Source organism: Athene cunicularia (genome assembly GCF_003259725.1).
Source record: "Athene cunicularia isolate RWA chromosome 9 unlocalized genomic scaffold, athCun1 chr9_part2, whole genome shotgun sequence".
Lineage (NCBI taxonomy): Eukaryota > Metazoa > Chordata > Aves > Strigiformes > Strigidae > Athene > Athene cunicularia.
In genome coordinates this window covers 277,183-295,453 of record NW_020799111.1, presented here as the reverse complement: position 1 = coordinate 295,453, position 18,271 = coordinate 277,183, and the positions used below count along the sequence as shown (strand labels likewise).

General features: G+C 41.3%; 1 protein-coding gene across 4 annotated transcripts in view; it reads right to left on the bottom strand.

Annotated features, from left to right (window-relative positions):
• The window catches only part of FARP2 (FERM, ARH/RhoGEF and pleckstrin domain protein 2), a 78,526-nt gene that overhangs the window by 48,980 nt on the left and 11,275 nt on the right, over nt 1–18,271 (bottom strand). For all 4 annotated transcript variants that reach the window (XM_026855398.1, XM_026855400.1, XM_026855401.1 and 1 more), the window contains exons 2-5: nt 9,862–9,966; nt 8,450–8,492; nt 3,758–3,836; nt 1,844–1,941 (exon numbers count right to left, since the gene is read on the bottom strand). In XM_026855398.1, the coding sequence (XP_026711199.1) occupies nt 1,844–1,941; nt 3,758–3,836; nt 8,450–8,492; nt 9,862–9,966 (325 nt within the window). The remainder of the gene's footprint in view (nt 1–1,843; nt 1,942–3,757; nt 3,837–8,449; nt 8,493–9,861; nt 9,967–18,271) is intronic.

Genomic DNA, 18,271 nt, shown 5'->3' with positions numbered 1-18,271 from the left:
TAAAATAGTTATGGACAAGCCTACTTGGGAAGAAGGCAAATTAAATTTTAGGAATTGTCCAAAAATATATACACAGCAAAAAAAGAAAGCAGTGTTATGTGACTATAAATCCCCACACCACCTACATCTTGAACTTTGGTCCCCCCTTCACATATCCACGTCTTTCAGAAATGATGCTGTGGATTAGGAAGAGATTTAGAGAAGAAAAAAGCATGAACCAAAAGTGCAGAACAGATTCCATCTGGTAAGACATTAAATGACCAGAAGCCTTCAGCTTAGAGAAAAAAGCAGCATGAGGCAGGCAGAACATACGGAAGATGTATAGAAAAATTACAAACTGAACAAATAAATTTTTTAAAAGTTATTTACTTTTTCTGATAATAAAACATGAAGTTGTAATATTAAATTAAAATTTAAAAGTTTAAAGAAAGACAAAAAGATACATGTTAACCTACAAACCTCCCAAATACTAGGCTGTGAAGCTCATTTTCATGGAAGGATTCCAAAAATACAAGTAAATCCAAAAATTAGACAAATACATGGAAGGAAAGTTCATCAAGCACAACTAAACAAAGAGATGCAGTCACTCTTTGACTTAGGCCACGTGCAGAGATTACTGGATGGATGGATGGATGCAAAGGATGTATCACCATACGCTTGCTCCATTTCTGAGGGCTTCCCCATTGCATCTGCTATCAACTACTGTCAGAGAGAGTGGACTAAATTAACTAATAACCTCATCCAAGACAGCTGCTCTTAAAAAGAACACAGCAATATCCTGTTAAAAATCAAGCCAGCATACAAAACAACAAGAAAAAAAAATTGAAAGGCACTTTTGTAAAGTAATTTATGTGAAGAATAATCACATTCGTTCTCCCTCATGATTTTCTAGTAGAGTAGAAGCAAGCTAAGCAAGGCCAGGCACTGAGGTCTGCTCACCAGCTCAAGACTGCACTGCTGGAAAACCAGGAGCAATTTTTATTGTGTCACTTGCTGATGGCACACGCACCAGATAGATTTGCTCTTCCAATTAAATCACCATAACTAATCAGGTTATAATTGTATTATCATATTACAATGCACAATTATATAAGTAATAACTATTTAGCAGTGTACAACATGAAGAGGTATCATTTAACAGCTTTTGTTCCAAGCCAGCAGAGAAGCACACAAACCCATTCTGCAGCTCAGCTTACAGATTTGTAAACACTATCATTTGGCTGCTGCTCGAGCTGATTTGGTGTCTGAACCCATTTAAGATTTTCAGTTTGCTCATCTCAAAGGGCATGTTTTCAGGTCTTTAGGCACATACAGACTAAGTGAGCAAGCAGCACAGAAAGCTTCCAAATCAGTTGCTTCCCCTTTCCATTTGCACATCCAGCAAGGAGGAAAGCTGCTTGACAACCTTACTGTTGATGTTGTTCTGGCACATTTCTAGTTTTATTTTAGCTCTGTCTCTTGACGTTTATCTCCCCGCCCCAACCACAGGGAAACTGAGAAATGAAGCCAAGGAAGCACGGGGGCAGATGGGAGCAGCTGTCTGGAAGATGAGGAGCACTAGTGACCCGGTTTGCAGAGCCAGGGAAAACAGACAACACGAAAGGGGGTTGGTTTTGTAGTGTCCACAAAGACAAAGCTATCTCGTAGATAAGTACCAGTCCTTCCCCACCACAGCTAGCCCTGATGATAATCCCAGTGTTCAAAATCAATGTGTTTACTGCATGTAGAGAAGGAAATACTGTGAGACAGAAAATGCTTTTAGTTATCAAAAGCTTCTGTGCACTATTTAACTCAGGTTAGCAATAGCAACATCACCCGATAACGCCACAGTGTGAGTACTCACATTGCAGGAGGTGAGAGACCAGAAGAGCTGCCGTATTGTCGCTGCAGGTCAGCCGTTCCTCTGCCAAGTCCCTCTTGATTTGCAATGCAAACAGGTACCTGAGAGAGTTACAAGGACCAGAGTTACGAGTACCACTTTGACACATGAAAGAACAATAAAATGCCTGAGCAGTACTTTATAAAACCAGTAAATCCTAATTCCTCCTCTCTCCAAAATCAAGATAACATAGAAGCCTTGATACCAAGGACAGTCAAATCAAACCTAACAATTCATGGGTAATCCAGTGCAATTCATCAGCATAAACACACACACAGGGTCAAGGAAGCAGAAGGAAAACCATGCTTTTAACAAGTTTCATTTGTGAAGTAGCAGCAGCTGTAATTTTTAGCTGAAAAGAAACTTAATACTTCAAGTAACTTTATCTCTGAGAACAAAGATGAGAGAACATCACTGATAATGAGTGCTTCTGCTAGCACTCAATTTACTCAGTAGTTGTCTTTTCCAGGACTACAATGTTAGCAGACTACAAAGACAGTAAGAAATTCATTTTCATTTTCTCATACTGCTATACTCATTTAAGTAAATAACTCCCATATCAGCTGTTAAAGCAGAACAGATTTCTGTGTAACAGTTTTGCATAAGTAACAAGCTGCCTGCAAAACATACAAGGATAGAGAAAAAAATGTGACAGCCTTGAAAGTGTGCTGATAAGGACTGACTTAGCAACCTAAAACAATTCTAACGTACTTTTTATTAATTTAATGCTGATAAGTCTTTTGTGCTTTTCTTTTTACTTGAAAGAAGGTGCAATACAGACTCCAGAAAACTGGCAAGGTTTCATTACCATAAACCTTTGAACTGGCAGACTGATCAACATTCTTTAATGAATTGCTCCCTGAAAAAGAACAGTAACTTTTTCTAAAAGAAGAATTAATACTATGTAACACATTCTTGAGCAAAGACTTCCATAAAGTATGCTGTTTTCTGTGTATCTGACTGAGCTATCCTGATTTCTTTAGCACTCACAATAAAGTGTACATATTGTTAATAGCATTATGAAATACCTAGACACTCTAAGCACAGGCCAGAATTCCACAATAAATAATCCAGAAACAGACAAAAATACAGTTCCTGCTCCAAAAATCTGTATTTCTAATCAAACTCCTACAAGAAACAGCAATTAACATAAGAAACTGGGGAGAAAATATATTTAAATAGTATTTATCATTACAAGAGACAATCACATCGCATCACAGCAGCTGTCATGCTGGTTTGCTCTAGAATAAGTCTGAAGGATAATAAGGAACCTCTGCAGATCTCTAAAAAGAATTTTAATTAAAAGTATTAAAACTGGGAAAATCACTAAATGAGCTCTTTAAACACTAAAATCCTGGGTTATGTCCTTGTTAGAGGCACAAACTTCAAACCATGTTCCCAGGCACTAGCAAGAGGATAGGTCTGCTTAATTTACCAAAGATCAATTAGCATTTGGCAAAAGTGACCCAAGATAAGCATTGGTGAAAAATATGAACAGTAAAGCATGTTTTTTAGTTGTACAATATTTAAAGTGTGGACTTTGAAGTTTAAATGATAAATCACTTATTAAAGTATGTACTGATTATTTTATATAGGCATTGTATATAAATGTTAGTATTTCCTCTATGCCCTATCTCTTCTGACAACCTGATGATTGGCAAGCCCTAACCTGCACTGTTTTCTGTTTTGAAAAATATTTTTTCTGATAACATTCATCTGCCAACATACGTCTGCTAAAACTGTGACACTAACAAAAAGTGCTCTTTTGCTCATATTCAATGTAAGTTTTGTTTGGGAGGAGATGCAATGTCCTCCTACCTTTACCCTCCTATTATTTCAGTAGATAACGTAAAACAAATTTTTCAAAAAATACTTTACCTAGTATATTCCTCTTGCAACTGACCCGGGTCTGGAGGGAAAAACTTTACAGCTAGACGAAGCATTGTAGTCTTTGGTCCTGTAAGAAAAGTTAGTAATTTCACAAAAAACCTCCTGTTCTTCATAAGTACATGCATATTATGTGTTCCAGCATGCGGAGAAATATAACACACAAGAAGTCTAGCCATCTTTCAGCTTACTACAGTGGGCCTATGGGGTATAGATCACCCATGCCAAGGGAGATAGAGAAGATAGCTTTAAAAGGAGCTATCCATACTGCTTCCAAGGCAAGTCAGCTGTCTGAATGCTGTACAAATTAGTTTTGTGCATCATGAAACCTACAATACCCTGAAGCACTACTTGACTGCATATGAAAGCATCGCAGATGACCCAATGAGAGGTTCCCAGAAGGGGAGGAGGATGGAGACACATCCCACAGGCTCTCCCAACACCAACTGCCACCATTAGAGTTGTCAATGAACCAAATCCATGAGTCTGGCCAGACCCAGCTGGCTTCCTGCAGAAATAAAGGTGCATTTGCAGCCTGCTCCCAGCATGCCCATTAATGTCCATTTCTTCCCATTTTTAACATTGTTCTTCCCAATCTTGACAACAGGGTGAAAACTAACGTAACACTGAAATCTAAACAGAATCCTAAGTACCTTTTTGGAATAGTCCATAATGCTCTGTGTAACATTTTACAACAAGAAAACCCAATGGTGACTACACACTATTAACAGTTCCAGTGTCATGACTCAGCCTACTGAACCAACTGACATGATGCTCACAGTCCCGTTTCACTGGTGGTTTTGGAGGAATTGCTTACCATGCCACAACTGGGCATCGCCATTCTGCTGCTGCTGTTCCTGTATTAAAAGCAGAAAATGCTGCGTATTTTGCAGGCAGTCAGAGCACTAGCTAACCTTTCCTACAGAAGCCTACTGAGCATCCACCTCGCACTTGCAGGCAACCCCTGGAGAAGTGAAGCAGCGCTCACCCGCCACAGCTCCACTGACAGCACCTTCACTCACTGCGACAGACCAAGGCCTGTTCCCAGGGTGCACCTTCCCAGGCAGAGCATGCCTCGAGCATGTGTAACTGGAGGAAGGCAGGACAAACCAAAGAAAGGTGGATCCCCTCTAAAAAGGCAGAGAAAGACCCGGGAAGGGAAAAACCGCAACCCCTCCTCTTGCAGGACTTCCCTGGGCACTACAGGCAGGATATTCACTTGTTTCATGACCCAACTGATCTTCAGGCCCTCTACAACTCCCTGACAGGAGAGTGCAGAGAGGGAGGATGAGTCTCTTGAGCCAAGGACCCAGCACCAGGACCAGAGGGAATGGCCTCAAGCTGTGCCAGGGCAGGGTCAGGCTGGCTCTGAGGCAGTATTTCTTTGCAGAAGGGGCTGTTGGGCGTTGGAATAGGCTGCCCAGGGCAGGGGGGAGTCCCCATCCCTGGAGGGGTTGGAGAGTCGGGCTGACCCAGCGCTGAGGGATCCAGTGGAGTTGGGAATGGTCAGTGCTAGGTTAACAGTTGGACTAGATGATCTTAAAGGTCCTTTCCAACCTAGATGATTCTGTGATGCAGCCAGCCCTGCTTACACATGACCTCCAGAGGTGCCTTCCAGCCCCATTCACTCCAGGACTCTGCGTGCCACTGCCATTTCAAAGCAAGCTTGGCCAAATAAAATTAACAACAAAAAAAAAAAAAATCAAATTTGTCTGAGCATGTTGGTAAGCACAAGCCAGCCTGCTTTAATTTATTTTAAGCACCTACATCTCCTAAAGCTTGACAAAATCAAGTTTAACCTCATCAATCCAAAGTACACTAATTTCTCTGTCTAAAATACCTGATACACCAAATGTTCCTCCACTCACCCTCTCATTTGCTAACAAGGCAACAACAAACTTTGCTTTCTGCCAATCTTGTCTTTTCTCTATAAAAAAGCCCCATTCTAATTAGGAAAAGAAACACCAGGCCAGTCTTAACCAAGATGCAGAATTTAAGAAGCCAAATCTGAGCAAAACCAAGAACAATAACAAAGTCAGGAAAAATTACCCATGCAGGTACCATGAACCCACACAATAGAAAACTGGCAACACTTTAGAGAAGGTACCCAAATGCCAAGCTGATACTGTGTGCCTGTTGGTAAGTTAAAAATTTGGATCTAAGCTCTTTGCCTTCTGGAGTGGTTTGGTAGTAAAACTGACTGCATTCATTTGAAATTAATCAGAAATTAAATACTTATCATACAAGACAAAGTTCTATGTATCTCAGAATAGGTCATTAGCCAAGACTAATTTGAAGTGAATGTTAATAATCTAGATTTTTGGTTTTAGAAAGCACATCACAAAGCAATCACCATCAACATTAAACTAACAGGTTTGAGCTGTATTACCTTAAAGCCCATGATAACATCTAACATTCCCCTACTGCTGGACTAAAAGGTACAAGGTTAACTCCAAAATCATTAAATTCTAAAAAAATCAAACCAACAAACCAACCAAACAACACAACCCCAAAAAACCAAAGAGCCACCTCAATGAAACTTCTTAAAGCAGAATACAGGAAAACATCATCCATCCATCCATGCCAAGTTCAGGCATTTCTTAACAGTATGAGAAAACTCACCAAAACTCATTCTCACAGAATTTTGCTTTTGCTTGGGAAACAGCCAGCAGCCACACACAGAAGGGAGCAGAGTGCCTCTGTGGCACTGCTGCCAGGCCAGCCCACACCCAGGCAGCCGAGAGAGAGGGGCACCAGGGAAGGGCAGCCCCAGCGTGGTCAGGGAGTGTTACAGCTGAAGCCAGGGCAGAGGTGGCTAGCCTCACACAGCTGTACTGACAGGTGTAAGTGTCCTCCTGTTATTGCAGTTTACTTAATCACTTACTTCTGAAATGTCCACACCATCACGTAGTTAAATTAAACTGTCAAAGGAGTTTTTAGGAAGATGCTCCTGTGCAAATCATATGTCAGCTACCGAATTCAATGAAAGCACAGCTTAAATTACTACACATACAATTAATGTTGGAATTGTAAACACTTTCAAGGCTTTCTACAGTCATATCTTATTTCAGTTTTAAAGACAGCAGAACACCAGGAAGGGATTAAACTAGTATAAAAAGAAAAAAAAATAAAAGCTCTCACCCAAGCTATCAAAACTTCACAACTTTAAAACTGATTTCAGTTGAACACATATCAGACACCATAGCTGGTGTCTCCTACAGATTAAGATTTTAAAAATTTTAAAAGAAAACTTCCAGTGTCACTCACAACATAACATGGATGGTAGACCCCTAAGCACCAGAGCAGCCATAAATTTTAGCATATCTTCATGGGTTTAGACCGTTTTAGAACAACATATGTACCATCAGGGAACACACAGACATCAGCCTATGGTCTAAGGCCAAGTTTCCCCAATTTATATGGTATAAAAGATGATACACAGAAGGAGTAACCAAGCAGTACTGCAGACCTGTGGTCCACCAGATCTTTTGACTAAGACATAATTCCTTCCAGCCAGGAGCACCAGAGAAACAAAACAAGCCTAACTGCATGCAGTATCTAAAAAGACGGCACTCCAACAATGGGCAGTGGCGGCAATCAAGTGTGAAAGTATTATATAACCTCTGAAGGAAGCCTTCTTTTATAGCTGGTTTGGCTCTTCTGCTTAAACAACGTCAGTACAAGTTAAAATCATGGCCTTAAAGTTAAAAAAATCTACCTAGAATTGGTGATTCTTGTTTTCTGGCAATCAGTTTTAGGCAGAAGAGTAACTAAAAACTACTTCCCCAGTACTAATTTTCAACATTTTTCAACTAAGATTTTGAAAGGAGCAGGAATCCACCACACCCTCCTGATCTTCTTTTTCCACAAAGCCTTTACAATCAGAAACAGAAAACAAACAGTTTAACCCCATTGTAAAGGGGAAAAAAATAATCAATCTAATCTTTCAACACCAGAAGAACTGTGTTCTTCAATTATTATGCCTTTATAGTGCATCTCACATTATTTTTTAGAGCAGCATAAAGCAAAGCCAGCATCACTACTGCAATATCCTCCTGGCCAAAGAGCAGAAACAAATTTTGCAACCGAAGCAGAGAGGACTCTGAAGCTGCAACCACCCACTGGCTGGGAGATCCCTACCTCTCTCTCTTAGTAAAGCTGCTCCTGAGCGCATTGAGAAAGTTGTTGAGAGTAAGATGAGAATACCCATCCCACTGAATTTCCCTGCGTGCCTGCAAGCTCTGAGTGCAGCTTTTTGCAGACCTTCCAAAAGGTGCATCAGCACTCAGACAGGATCTCATGACTGCAGATGCTACCCCCTCCCACCTAATGGGGGCAATAACCAGAATATTCCTTTCTCTTTGCACCATGAAACAACACAATTTACGAAAGCTCACAAACAGCAAATGTCAGGTTTCACTTATATGTAACACCAGCTGACCCAATCTATCTAGATACTCATCAAAGAGAAAGAATCATACCTTGAGTAAGTTTCCATTCCACCCACCCCATACTACATATTAAAAACATCAGGTTTGCATGCCCGAACAGGAACCACTATCACCCCCACACCAAGTACAATTTTCAGGGAAGCATAACCAGTAAATCAAGTAGTAATTGTGAAAGCAACCCACATAAAGCAGATGTAAATTAAGGAAAACTTCCTTTTTTAAAACTACTTACTCCGTACTTGTTTAATAACAGGTTTCATAGGTTCCAGCCAAATCTGAAATTTAAAAAAATTTACAAACTGACATTCATATTTGAATACAGTATGAAAATGTCAAAAGTAAATTCAAATAAAGCAGTAACTTATGAGTATGCATTTCTTCCTCACTGCAGTAATTCCTTTGCTTTAAAAAAGTGTACTTATCTATTTGAATTGACACTTATCATGCATCAGTAGAAAGACCACTGATCCATGGTTAATGCTCATCTGGACAGAAGAAGAGCCAAGTCAGCAAAAGCACAGCACCACTGGCAAGAAGACAGAAATCATGCCAAAACACATGACTGGAGACAGGACCCAGGCTACAGAATTACAAGGTCTAGAGAACATCGCAAGGTCCAACTTTTTCCCCCTTCCATACTTTGTCCATCTCTCTACCTACTCAGTTCTTACTTGATATTAATTTCACACAAATTTTTGTCTTTTGACAGGTACATTTTTAAAGAAAGAATATTGCTGTTCTAGCAAAAGCAACATCCATAAGACTAATGCAAATTATTCTGGAAGCTTAACTTTTTGTTGGATGGGATTTTTTTTTTCTCCCTCCCTCCCCCAAATTGTAACATGACAATTATGTTTGGATCTTACAGAGAGTTACTTCTCTGTCTGAGAGAGAGCCAAGGATTTTAAGAACTTTACTAGATTCAGAAACACTTTGGGTGCTTTGCAGAAGAAATGGAAACTAAACAAGCTGTACTGTATTTCATTGGCTCAAGAGCAGCATGATTAGTGCTACGAGCATTCTCTATGTTCTCAGTCATATTTTTTGTGTGCATCCTAAAACTAGAAAAAGTCATAGAAAAAAAATAATGAAGACAGTTTGAGGAACATTTTCTGATTTAGAAGTCACACTGTTCTCTTTGCAAGACATGGTGACTAGGAGCCTTACAGAGTGTCAGTATTTACCTAGATCAATGATTTTAAAGCTTGCAGGTCTGAGGTTTACATTTATTAGAGATGTTCATAATGACTCTTCAGGAAAATTAATTGAAGACTGAATTAACTGGAGATAAATATGAACACAAGCAAAATTAAACCTTGTAATATGATTTTAGAAGTGCTCCGCAGACTACACTTTGAGTTAATGTTTCCCCTTCCAGAGCGAAGTCAGATTTTATTTACATCCCTGAAAGCAGGAACATCAGCAACTATTTAACTGCTTTATACATTTTTTGAGATTCAACAAGAAGTACAATCTGATTTCTTCCCTCTATTAGTTGTTGTTCTGGTGAGTAAAGCAGATTTACAAGAATCAAAGAGACAATCCTACAGGAGACTCCAGCAGACTTTGAAACTTTTGACATGCAAACAACTGCATTCACGCAACCTTTTTCTTGTACCAAATTCATCAGGGAACTATACATACCCAATATGACTGGATGTTCTGGAACTCAATCCCAAAGTAGTCTGATTCAATCAAATTCAGATGCTTGTAAACCTCTGTCAATAATGTCTGGCCATAATATTTTGACTAAGACAAACAAACAAACAAACAAACAACAAACAGTGAGATTAAGTTTACAGCAAATTAGAAAAAAAATTAAGGCATCTTTAGAAACTGTAGAAAAATATCTCATGTTATTCTTATCACTGTAACATGCAAACATCCAATATACAGGCACAGCTCCACACAAGCAACTTTTACAGAACCAGAGGAACTCAAGATGGAAGGGGGCGTTGGAGGTCATCTGCATCCAACCTCCTGCTCAAAGCAGGGTCAGTTATGAGACAGACTAGATCAGCTGCAAACCATTTGCAGATCCTTCAGTAAACCAATACCATTTGTTTGTGTAGCTGGATTGTGCGACTTTCCCCCAGCTGCAGTGGACTAAAGCAGGGACTGCCAAAACCCTGCTCAGATCACAGAATCATCTGGGTTGGAAAAGCCCTTGGAGCTCCTCCAGCCCAACCATGACCCTCACCCTGACCATTCCTAACTCCCCCAGATCCCTCAGTGCTGGGTCAGCCTGACTCTCCAACCCCTCCAGGGATGGGGACTCCCCCCCTGCCCTGGGCAGCCCATTCCAACGCCCAACAGCCCCTTCTGCAAAGAAATACTGCCTCAGAGCCAGTCTAAAACGCAGCCTAAATGTCTGAGTACCCCCTTGCTCGTACCAACACCAGGGACCGTACAGCCACACGCAGCTTGCACAGTAGTAATGTATGCGGATGCTCTAAGCAAGTCCAAGGCAGCTGAGACGACCAGAATTTACCCCTGACCTAGGAAGTGCCAGCCATCCCCACAGGAAAGCAAGAGCTGTGCAAGCAGGACTTCGTGGGGCTGGGCTGGCCACTGCCAGGGACCATGCTGACTGACCAGAGGCTGCTCCTCAGAGCACATGCAAGGACTCTGCTAATAGAATTAGAACTCATCTTCTTCAAAGGAACCATAATTGAAAAAACCATAACCCTAATGTTTTTTAAGTGTTCAGGAAAACCTGAGGTGATAGATTAACAAATAAACAGGAAGGCTGTAGCTCCCTGCCAAAGAAACCAGTGGGAACCCAAGCACCCTCCTCTCACACCATGCCTTCACTTGCAGGGAATCCCTCCCTCAGGAAACTCACTCACTAGCCCTTCCCACAGTCAAGTTAGACATAGAGCCACAGAACAAAGATCAGCAGAAAGCTGCTACAGTAATACATGAGAAAATGGGAAACTTTCGCATCACACCCAGAACTACGCTTGGATCTGCTTGTTAAAACATACAAGCTTGCTGTCAGCATCTATTAATGCATGACTATAGCAGCCACCACAAGAAAAACAGCATTTATGAATCCACACATCAGTCCATCTGGATTACACAGAAGAGAATCCAAAGGGCTTTCACATCCCTCAGTACCTGTTCTAGCAAGGCACAACAGCTAGCAGGATGCAGTGGGAGGTAGCATGGCAACCAACATCCATGTTCTAGCTTGGACCATGAAGGAATAATCCTGTAACTGCGCAACAGGGTCTGGCATCACTCTGGCCAGCCAGGTCATCCAGCAGAACACACCTTGGGCATTCATGCTACAAGGTCTTGTTTATCTGGAAAAGCCAGAGTGCCAGAAGACTATGACTTTCCCATTAAAGCAAACACACACTTCTGTATTTGACTCTTCAAACTCAGAATGATGTATCTCTTAAAAGTACTAAGTATTACAGTAAATTAGTAATAGAATAACTTAATAAAATGTGCAAATGAAAATATCTAACAGACAGAATGGGCCACTTGAGGTTAAAATAAAGAGGGTTTTAAAAAGTAAAAAGATGGTGAAAGTTGGGGTTTCATGTTACTGAGATGCATAAAAATTAAAGAGTAATTGCTTCTTATGAGAAAAAGAGATTAACTGATGATGCTTTTAGAAAATACCTCTGTACCAGTTTAAAAACAAAAAAACCCAAACAAATTTCAGTAACAAGAAATATGACAGCTCTGCAGTACTGTAAATCTGAAATACCTTTGGTTATTACATGCTGTGAATGGAGCTGGCTGAATCCAGTGCTATGACCAAGGAGGAAAGTACAGAAACAGGAGGACAGAGAACAATACAAGATCATCTCATCCTTCTCATTCATGCTTTCACAAGTCACAGTTATCCATAAAGGCAGCTGTGGGTGGGAAGCATAGGTCAGGCAAAAAATCACCTGGCACAAACACCATTCATTCAAAAAACTTCTTGGCATCATGCTGGATCAGGCCACTGATGCTGAAACCCTCAAATAAAACTGCAAGTCGGGAGAAATGATCCAGTTCTTTATCACTTGAGTGGATACAGAAATGCCTGATTGGGAGATGACACAGTATGGTGAGAATAAACGCTCTCTTCTTTTTCTGGACAAGTTTGTGATGTATAAAATGGCATTTCCTTTGTAAGAACACAGTTGATTTTTTTTTTTCTTAGCCAAAATCTGTGCTTGCAGAGGACTCTGTGGGTATGGGTTTTGGTTTTTAAATGCTGACAATGAAATAAGGAATGATACAGGTGATAGTAAGCCACATCTTCAGTAAATAAAATTCTTGATCTTCTGTCTACAGGCATGCTTCTCTGGCACGTTACAGACTGCTTGCCACAGGACACACATGCTCCTGGAGAAATGCACTCTGAAAATTAAATTTTTAACTTTCAAATAAAATACATTTCTTGCTTTGCACATGTGAGTAAATCTTAAAATAGTAACAGAAGAAGATATGCTTAAATATAGTAGGACCCTTTTTTATTTTTAAGGTACAGATACACATGCATTTATTATTATTGTATGTCTGCTCTTCACAGCCACCACAGATATGAGAAAGGAATGCTTTTTTAGCCAGTGGTATTTATGGGGATGCAGCGATACCCTGACTGACCTCGTATACTTCCACCTGCAGAGGCTGGGACACGGCAGGCTGCCTTTTTATGAGTAGATCCATTAACCTCTAGAAGCCACTGATCAGGAGATGTCCTGTGACCCCAAGCCTCTGATTTCTCCTTTGTGAAACAAACGGTAATTCTGGTTGCAACCACCTCTTGTTAGAATTCATAAACTTGGATTAACTTACAGTGGTAACAGTTAGACAAGTGACCAGACAGTGGTAACTGTCTGGTAAGAGTTAGACAAGTTTTACAGCCAAACTACGTGCTGTGTCGATTAAGGAAACTGCATCCTTTCCATGGCTAGTTCTAGGCAGCTGTTAAAATTATCCCCATCATATCGTAATACACAGGTTTCTCCTGTGCAAGGCATTTAAACAGTCGTGTCTGTGGCTCCATGAAGCTCCGTGCCTGAAGACAGCCCAGCTGTCCTCACTCCCCCCCAGACAGGCAGTCTGTATGGCACAGGCACGTCTCTCCTCCAGCTGCCCAGCCTGTGCTCCCTTCAAGAGAAACTGGAGATGAAGAAATTAAGGTGGCCTGAGCTAGGGGCACTTTGCAACTGATTACATTATAAAGGTGCCATCCAAATGTTAGAAGTGTAACATTATTTTGACCGGGCTATCAACTATAATTTTGGGTGTCATTTACAGTAACAAGTTAAGAAAAACCTCATTCTAAGCTGAGTATCATTTCATAGTACCTCCTTCAAAGTGTAAAGCAACAGTAACAATGCCACATTTTAAAACAACAGGATCAATTTAATTTAATTTTATTCTTAAATAAAATTGGTTACAAAAGCTTGAGACAGAACACAATATTTTATTATTATGTCTCAAATGCTGTGGGAAAACTTGTTAGAGCTATTTAGTTCCTCAAATTGTTTGTTACATTTATAACCATCCTTTCCGAAAAGCTTCTTTAACATTTTAAGTTGACAAAAATGGAAGTTATATAGCGGGTAGTTCCATGTCATTGTTTAATCTGTATAAAAGCAGCACAAAGTAAATTTTTTAAAGTAATTACTGTAATTTTGACGTCAGGGCAAGAAGCTGCATGAATGCATTTCAGAAAGGTCCCGTTTTCAATACAAATTCACAACACAGCATACTTTCCATTCCAAACTTCTCAATTACTCTTTATATGCTGCCAAGACGACTACTGATATTACTGAATTACTGAATTATTCCACATAAAAAAGAAATTTAAAAAACCCCATAGGGTAAAAAAAAATTAAATAGGCAGCTAACAAAAGCTTTCCCTAGTGACCCAGCTCTAACTGTCCTACAGACAATTTTAACGAGTCATCACTAGAAGACTGTTCAGTACAATAGGTTTTTTCAAATCAATTTGTATATTCATAGGAAGCTTGAGAAGATCCCTCAGAGCTGTGCAGTCAGGGTATCCTGAACAGCAGTGATGCTACAGAGGGCCCTGCATGGCATTCCCTGCCCACACACAGGAGTAACGCCTTCAGACCACGTTCAGTGCTAAACCAGCACCAGGCAGGAATAGAAATTAATGAGAACAAGCATTTTAAGCTGAAGTTTCTTGACTGAAGGAAGTATCCATATTTTTTACTCAGTAGGAAAAGTAAACATATTCAACGTTAGGAACTTTTAGGACAGAGGAGTAAAATGTAAATTAAAGTAGGAACAACAGGTATTTTTATCATCTCAACTGTTATTTCTTACTTTCTTAAGCATCACTACCTACATGGCAGATCCTCCCTCTGCTGTAACATTTTAGCTTAGGAAGACAGAAAAACAAGTTAGGAATGTATAGCCTATGATTTTCAGTAGACCATAGTTCAGTATCATCAAAACCAGTTCTTCCTCAGTAACTCCCAAATGTGCCTTCCAGAACATCTTAACTTTCTGCTTCCATGTATTTTAACTTAAAACAAAAAAAAAAAAGCCCAGTATTTTCATAATGAGTAGTATTCTCATATTCCAAAAAGGACAAACAGCCCTTGCTCAGACTTTCCAAAATTGAAATACACTTTTGGCAGCAGTTAGGCTGGAGGGGGGGGGGGGAAGAAGAAAAATCAGTCGAAAAGCCAAGACTTTGGAAAAAATGGAGAGTTGTAAAGCAGAAGTATAGAATGGAAACTCTTTTGCAGCCAGAGCCAGAGGAGCCACTGGTCCCCAACTTCAGCAAACACCAGCTGACCTTGGAGTTTGTGTTACAGAAATCTGCAACTGTTGAGAGACCTAATCCTCCAGTAAACAGTGTAACTGCATGAGAGGAAGAAGTTTATATTTGACATCATCACTGACAAGTGGCCAACACGGAGCACCCTGTGAGCAGCCAAAGAGAAGTGCAGGCATGAAAAGTAAACTGAACCGATTTAAATAAATACCCCTTCACCATTCAGGGAATTTTATTTTTTTTTCTGTTGGTGCACTTTAGTGGTCTTCCTAATGACAAAGTGATTTCTCATCTTTTGGCAAATTAAAAAAATGACAATCGGTAACTAAACATAATAGTGATGCTAGACTTGTTATTTCCTTTCTTAACCAGAAATATACAAACATTTCAGTGAGTTTATAGCTCTGTTTATCCACAGCCCTTTTGTAATCTGTTAGATCTCTGTCCAAATGCACTGCAATACATAAAAAATGTCTTCAAAACTCCCTATTAATAACTATCATCAGTGCCACGTATAAACAAAAACAGGATTGGCAATTCCTGGCAGGAATACCGAGAACTGTTCAAGCAGTCAGGGATCAGGTTAGGAAAGCTAAAGCTTTAACAGAATTAAATCTGGCCAGGGATGTTAAAGGCAACAAGAAAAACTTCTAAAGGTATGTCAGAGATACAAGAAAGACTAGGAAAAACATGGGCTCCCTCTAAAAGGAAACGGGAGACGTGGTTACCGAGGACATGAAGGCGGCTGAGGTACTTGACTTTTTTACCTTCGTCTTCACGGGCACATGCTCCAGCCACACTGCCAAAGTCACAGAAGGCAAAGGCAGGGACTGGGAGAAGGAAGAACCACCTACTGTAGGAGAAGATCAGGTTCGATACCATCTAAGGAACCTGAAGGTGCACAAGTCCATGGGACCTGATTAGATGCATCCATGCATCATGAGGGAACTGGTGGGTGAAGTGGCTAAGCCACTATCCATCATACTTGAGCAGCTGTGGCAGTCTGGTGAAGTTCCCACTGACTGGAAAGGGGAAGTATTTTTAACAGGGGAGAAAAGGAACTTCAGGCCAGTCAGCCTCACCTCTGTGCCCAGCAAGATCATGGAGAGGATCCTCCTGGAAACTGTGCTATGGCACATGGAAAATGAGGAGGTGATAGGTGACAGACAACATGGCTTCACTGAGGGAAAATCGTGCCTGATGAATTTGGTTACATCATTGGTGGATAAGCATAGAGCAACTCAAGTAATCTAGCTGGACTTGTGCAAAGCATTTGACACTGTCCCTCGCAACATTCTTGTCTCTAAATTGGAGAGACACAGATCTGATGGATGGACCACCCGGTGGGTAAGGAACTGTCTGGAAGGTCGCACTCAAAGAGCTGTGCTCAATGGCTCAATGTCCAAGTGGGGAGTGGTGACAATTCTCAGGGGTTGGTGTCAGGACTGGCGCTGTTTAACATCTTTGTTGGCGACACAGACAGCAGAATCGAGGCACTGTCAGCCAACATCACCAAGCTGTGTGCTACAGTCAACATGCTGAAGGGAAGGGATGTGCCATCCAGAGGGACCTCAACAGGCTGGAGAGGTGGGCCCGTGTAAACCTCATGAAGGGCCAAGTGCAAGGTCCTGCACATGGGTCAGGCCTATCTGAAGCACAAATACAGGCTGGGCGAGGAGTGGATTGAAAGCAAACCTGCAGGGGACTTGGGGGTGTTGGTTGACAAGAAGATCAACATGACCTGGCAATGTGTGCTCACAGCCAACTGTGTCCTGGGCTGCATCCAGAGCAGTGTGGGCAGCAGGGCGAGGGGGGGGATTCTCCCCCTCTGCTCTGCTCTTGTGAGACCCCCCTGCAGTGTGTGTCCAGCTCTGGGGCCCCCAACATCAGAAGGACATGGACTTGTTGGAGCAAGTCCAAAGGAGGGCCACGAAGATGACTGGGGGCTGAAGCATCTCTCCTATAACGACAGGCTGAGAGAGTTGGTGTTGTTCAGCCTGGAGAAGGCTCCAGGGAGACCTAAAGTACCTAAAATCCAGAGAGGGACTTTTTACAACAGTATGTAGTGATAGAACAAGGGGTAATGGCTTTAAACTGAAAGCGGGTAGATTTAGATTAAATATAAGGAAGAATTTCTTTACTGTGAGTGTGGTGAGGCACTGGCACAGGTTGCCCAGAGAAGCTGTGGCTGCCTCCTCCCTGGCAGGGTTCAAGGCCAGGTTGGACGCGGCTTTGGGCAACCTGGGCTAGTGGAAGGTGTCCCTGCCCATGGCAGGGGGGTTAGAACTAGATGAGCTTTAAGGGCCCTTCCAACCCAAAACATTCTGTGATTTTATGATAGGTTCCAACTACAGGTTATTTTACTAACACCAAAAAGGGTTTGCAGTGCATCTGACAACCTATAGCATATCAAATGCACTGCCTGTGACGTCAGGGGATTTGACACTCCTGAACAGGGTCTTCCCTGCTGCTTCACACCACCACATTCCCAACCTGCCAGTCAGTGAATACAACAATCTGACTTCTTCCAGAATTGGGTCAAAAGCTACAGGAGTCAACCCAGCGTGCACATAACGTTTGTGAAACTTCTTCCAATTGTCTACTCTCATCAACTGGTATGAATTTTATTTTTTTTTTCTAACCTTTTTTTTCTACCCAAGGGAACACAGTCCAGCTGCCAGCGTGCTGGAGGTCTCCCATTTGCAGCGGCAGCCTTCCTATGTGGAACTGGGAGAAACTCGGATCCTCCCAGCTCACCTCGAGGAAGCCGAACCCTTGCTTCCCCAGACCTTGCTTCCCACACCCGCAGCCAGCACCATGAGTGCGCCGGCAGGGCAGCCCCCGGACATGGGAAAGCACCTCTGCTGGAGCAACACAAACATCCACATCCACCCCAAGCCACAGACGAGCAGCACTTCGTCATGGTGACCAACTGAACACTGGGAATACACCACCAACCTGAAAATTATTTGGTAACTTCTTCACAAATTCAGATAGTGTGCATTTTCACCTTGAAAATGTACTACTTTTTAACATTATTGTGTCACAGTATTTCTACAAGGCATCGAAAGCCAATTTACTCAAATACAGACGCTGCAAAACCAATTACAAATTTCTGAGCTATTTTAAGTTACATTATTACAATGCATATTGGGCATAATTTTTGTTTTAAAAAAAATTCTAGGACTCCCCTGTGCAGGACTTTTTGCCCTAAGATTGCAGTAGCTGATTTTGTTGTGCTTTTTGGGTTGATTTTTTTTTCTTTTAAACAGAATCCACAGCCAGACA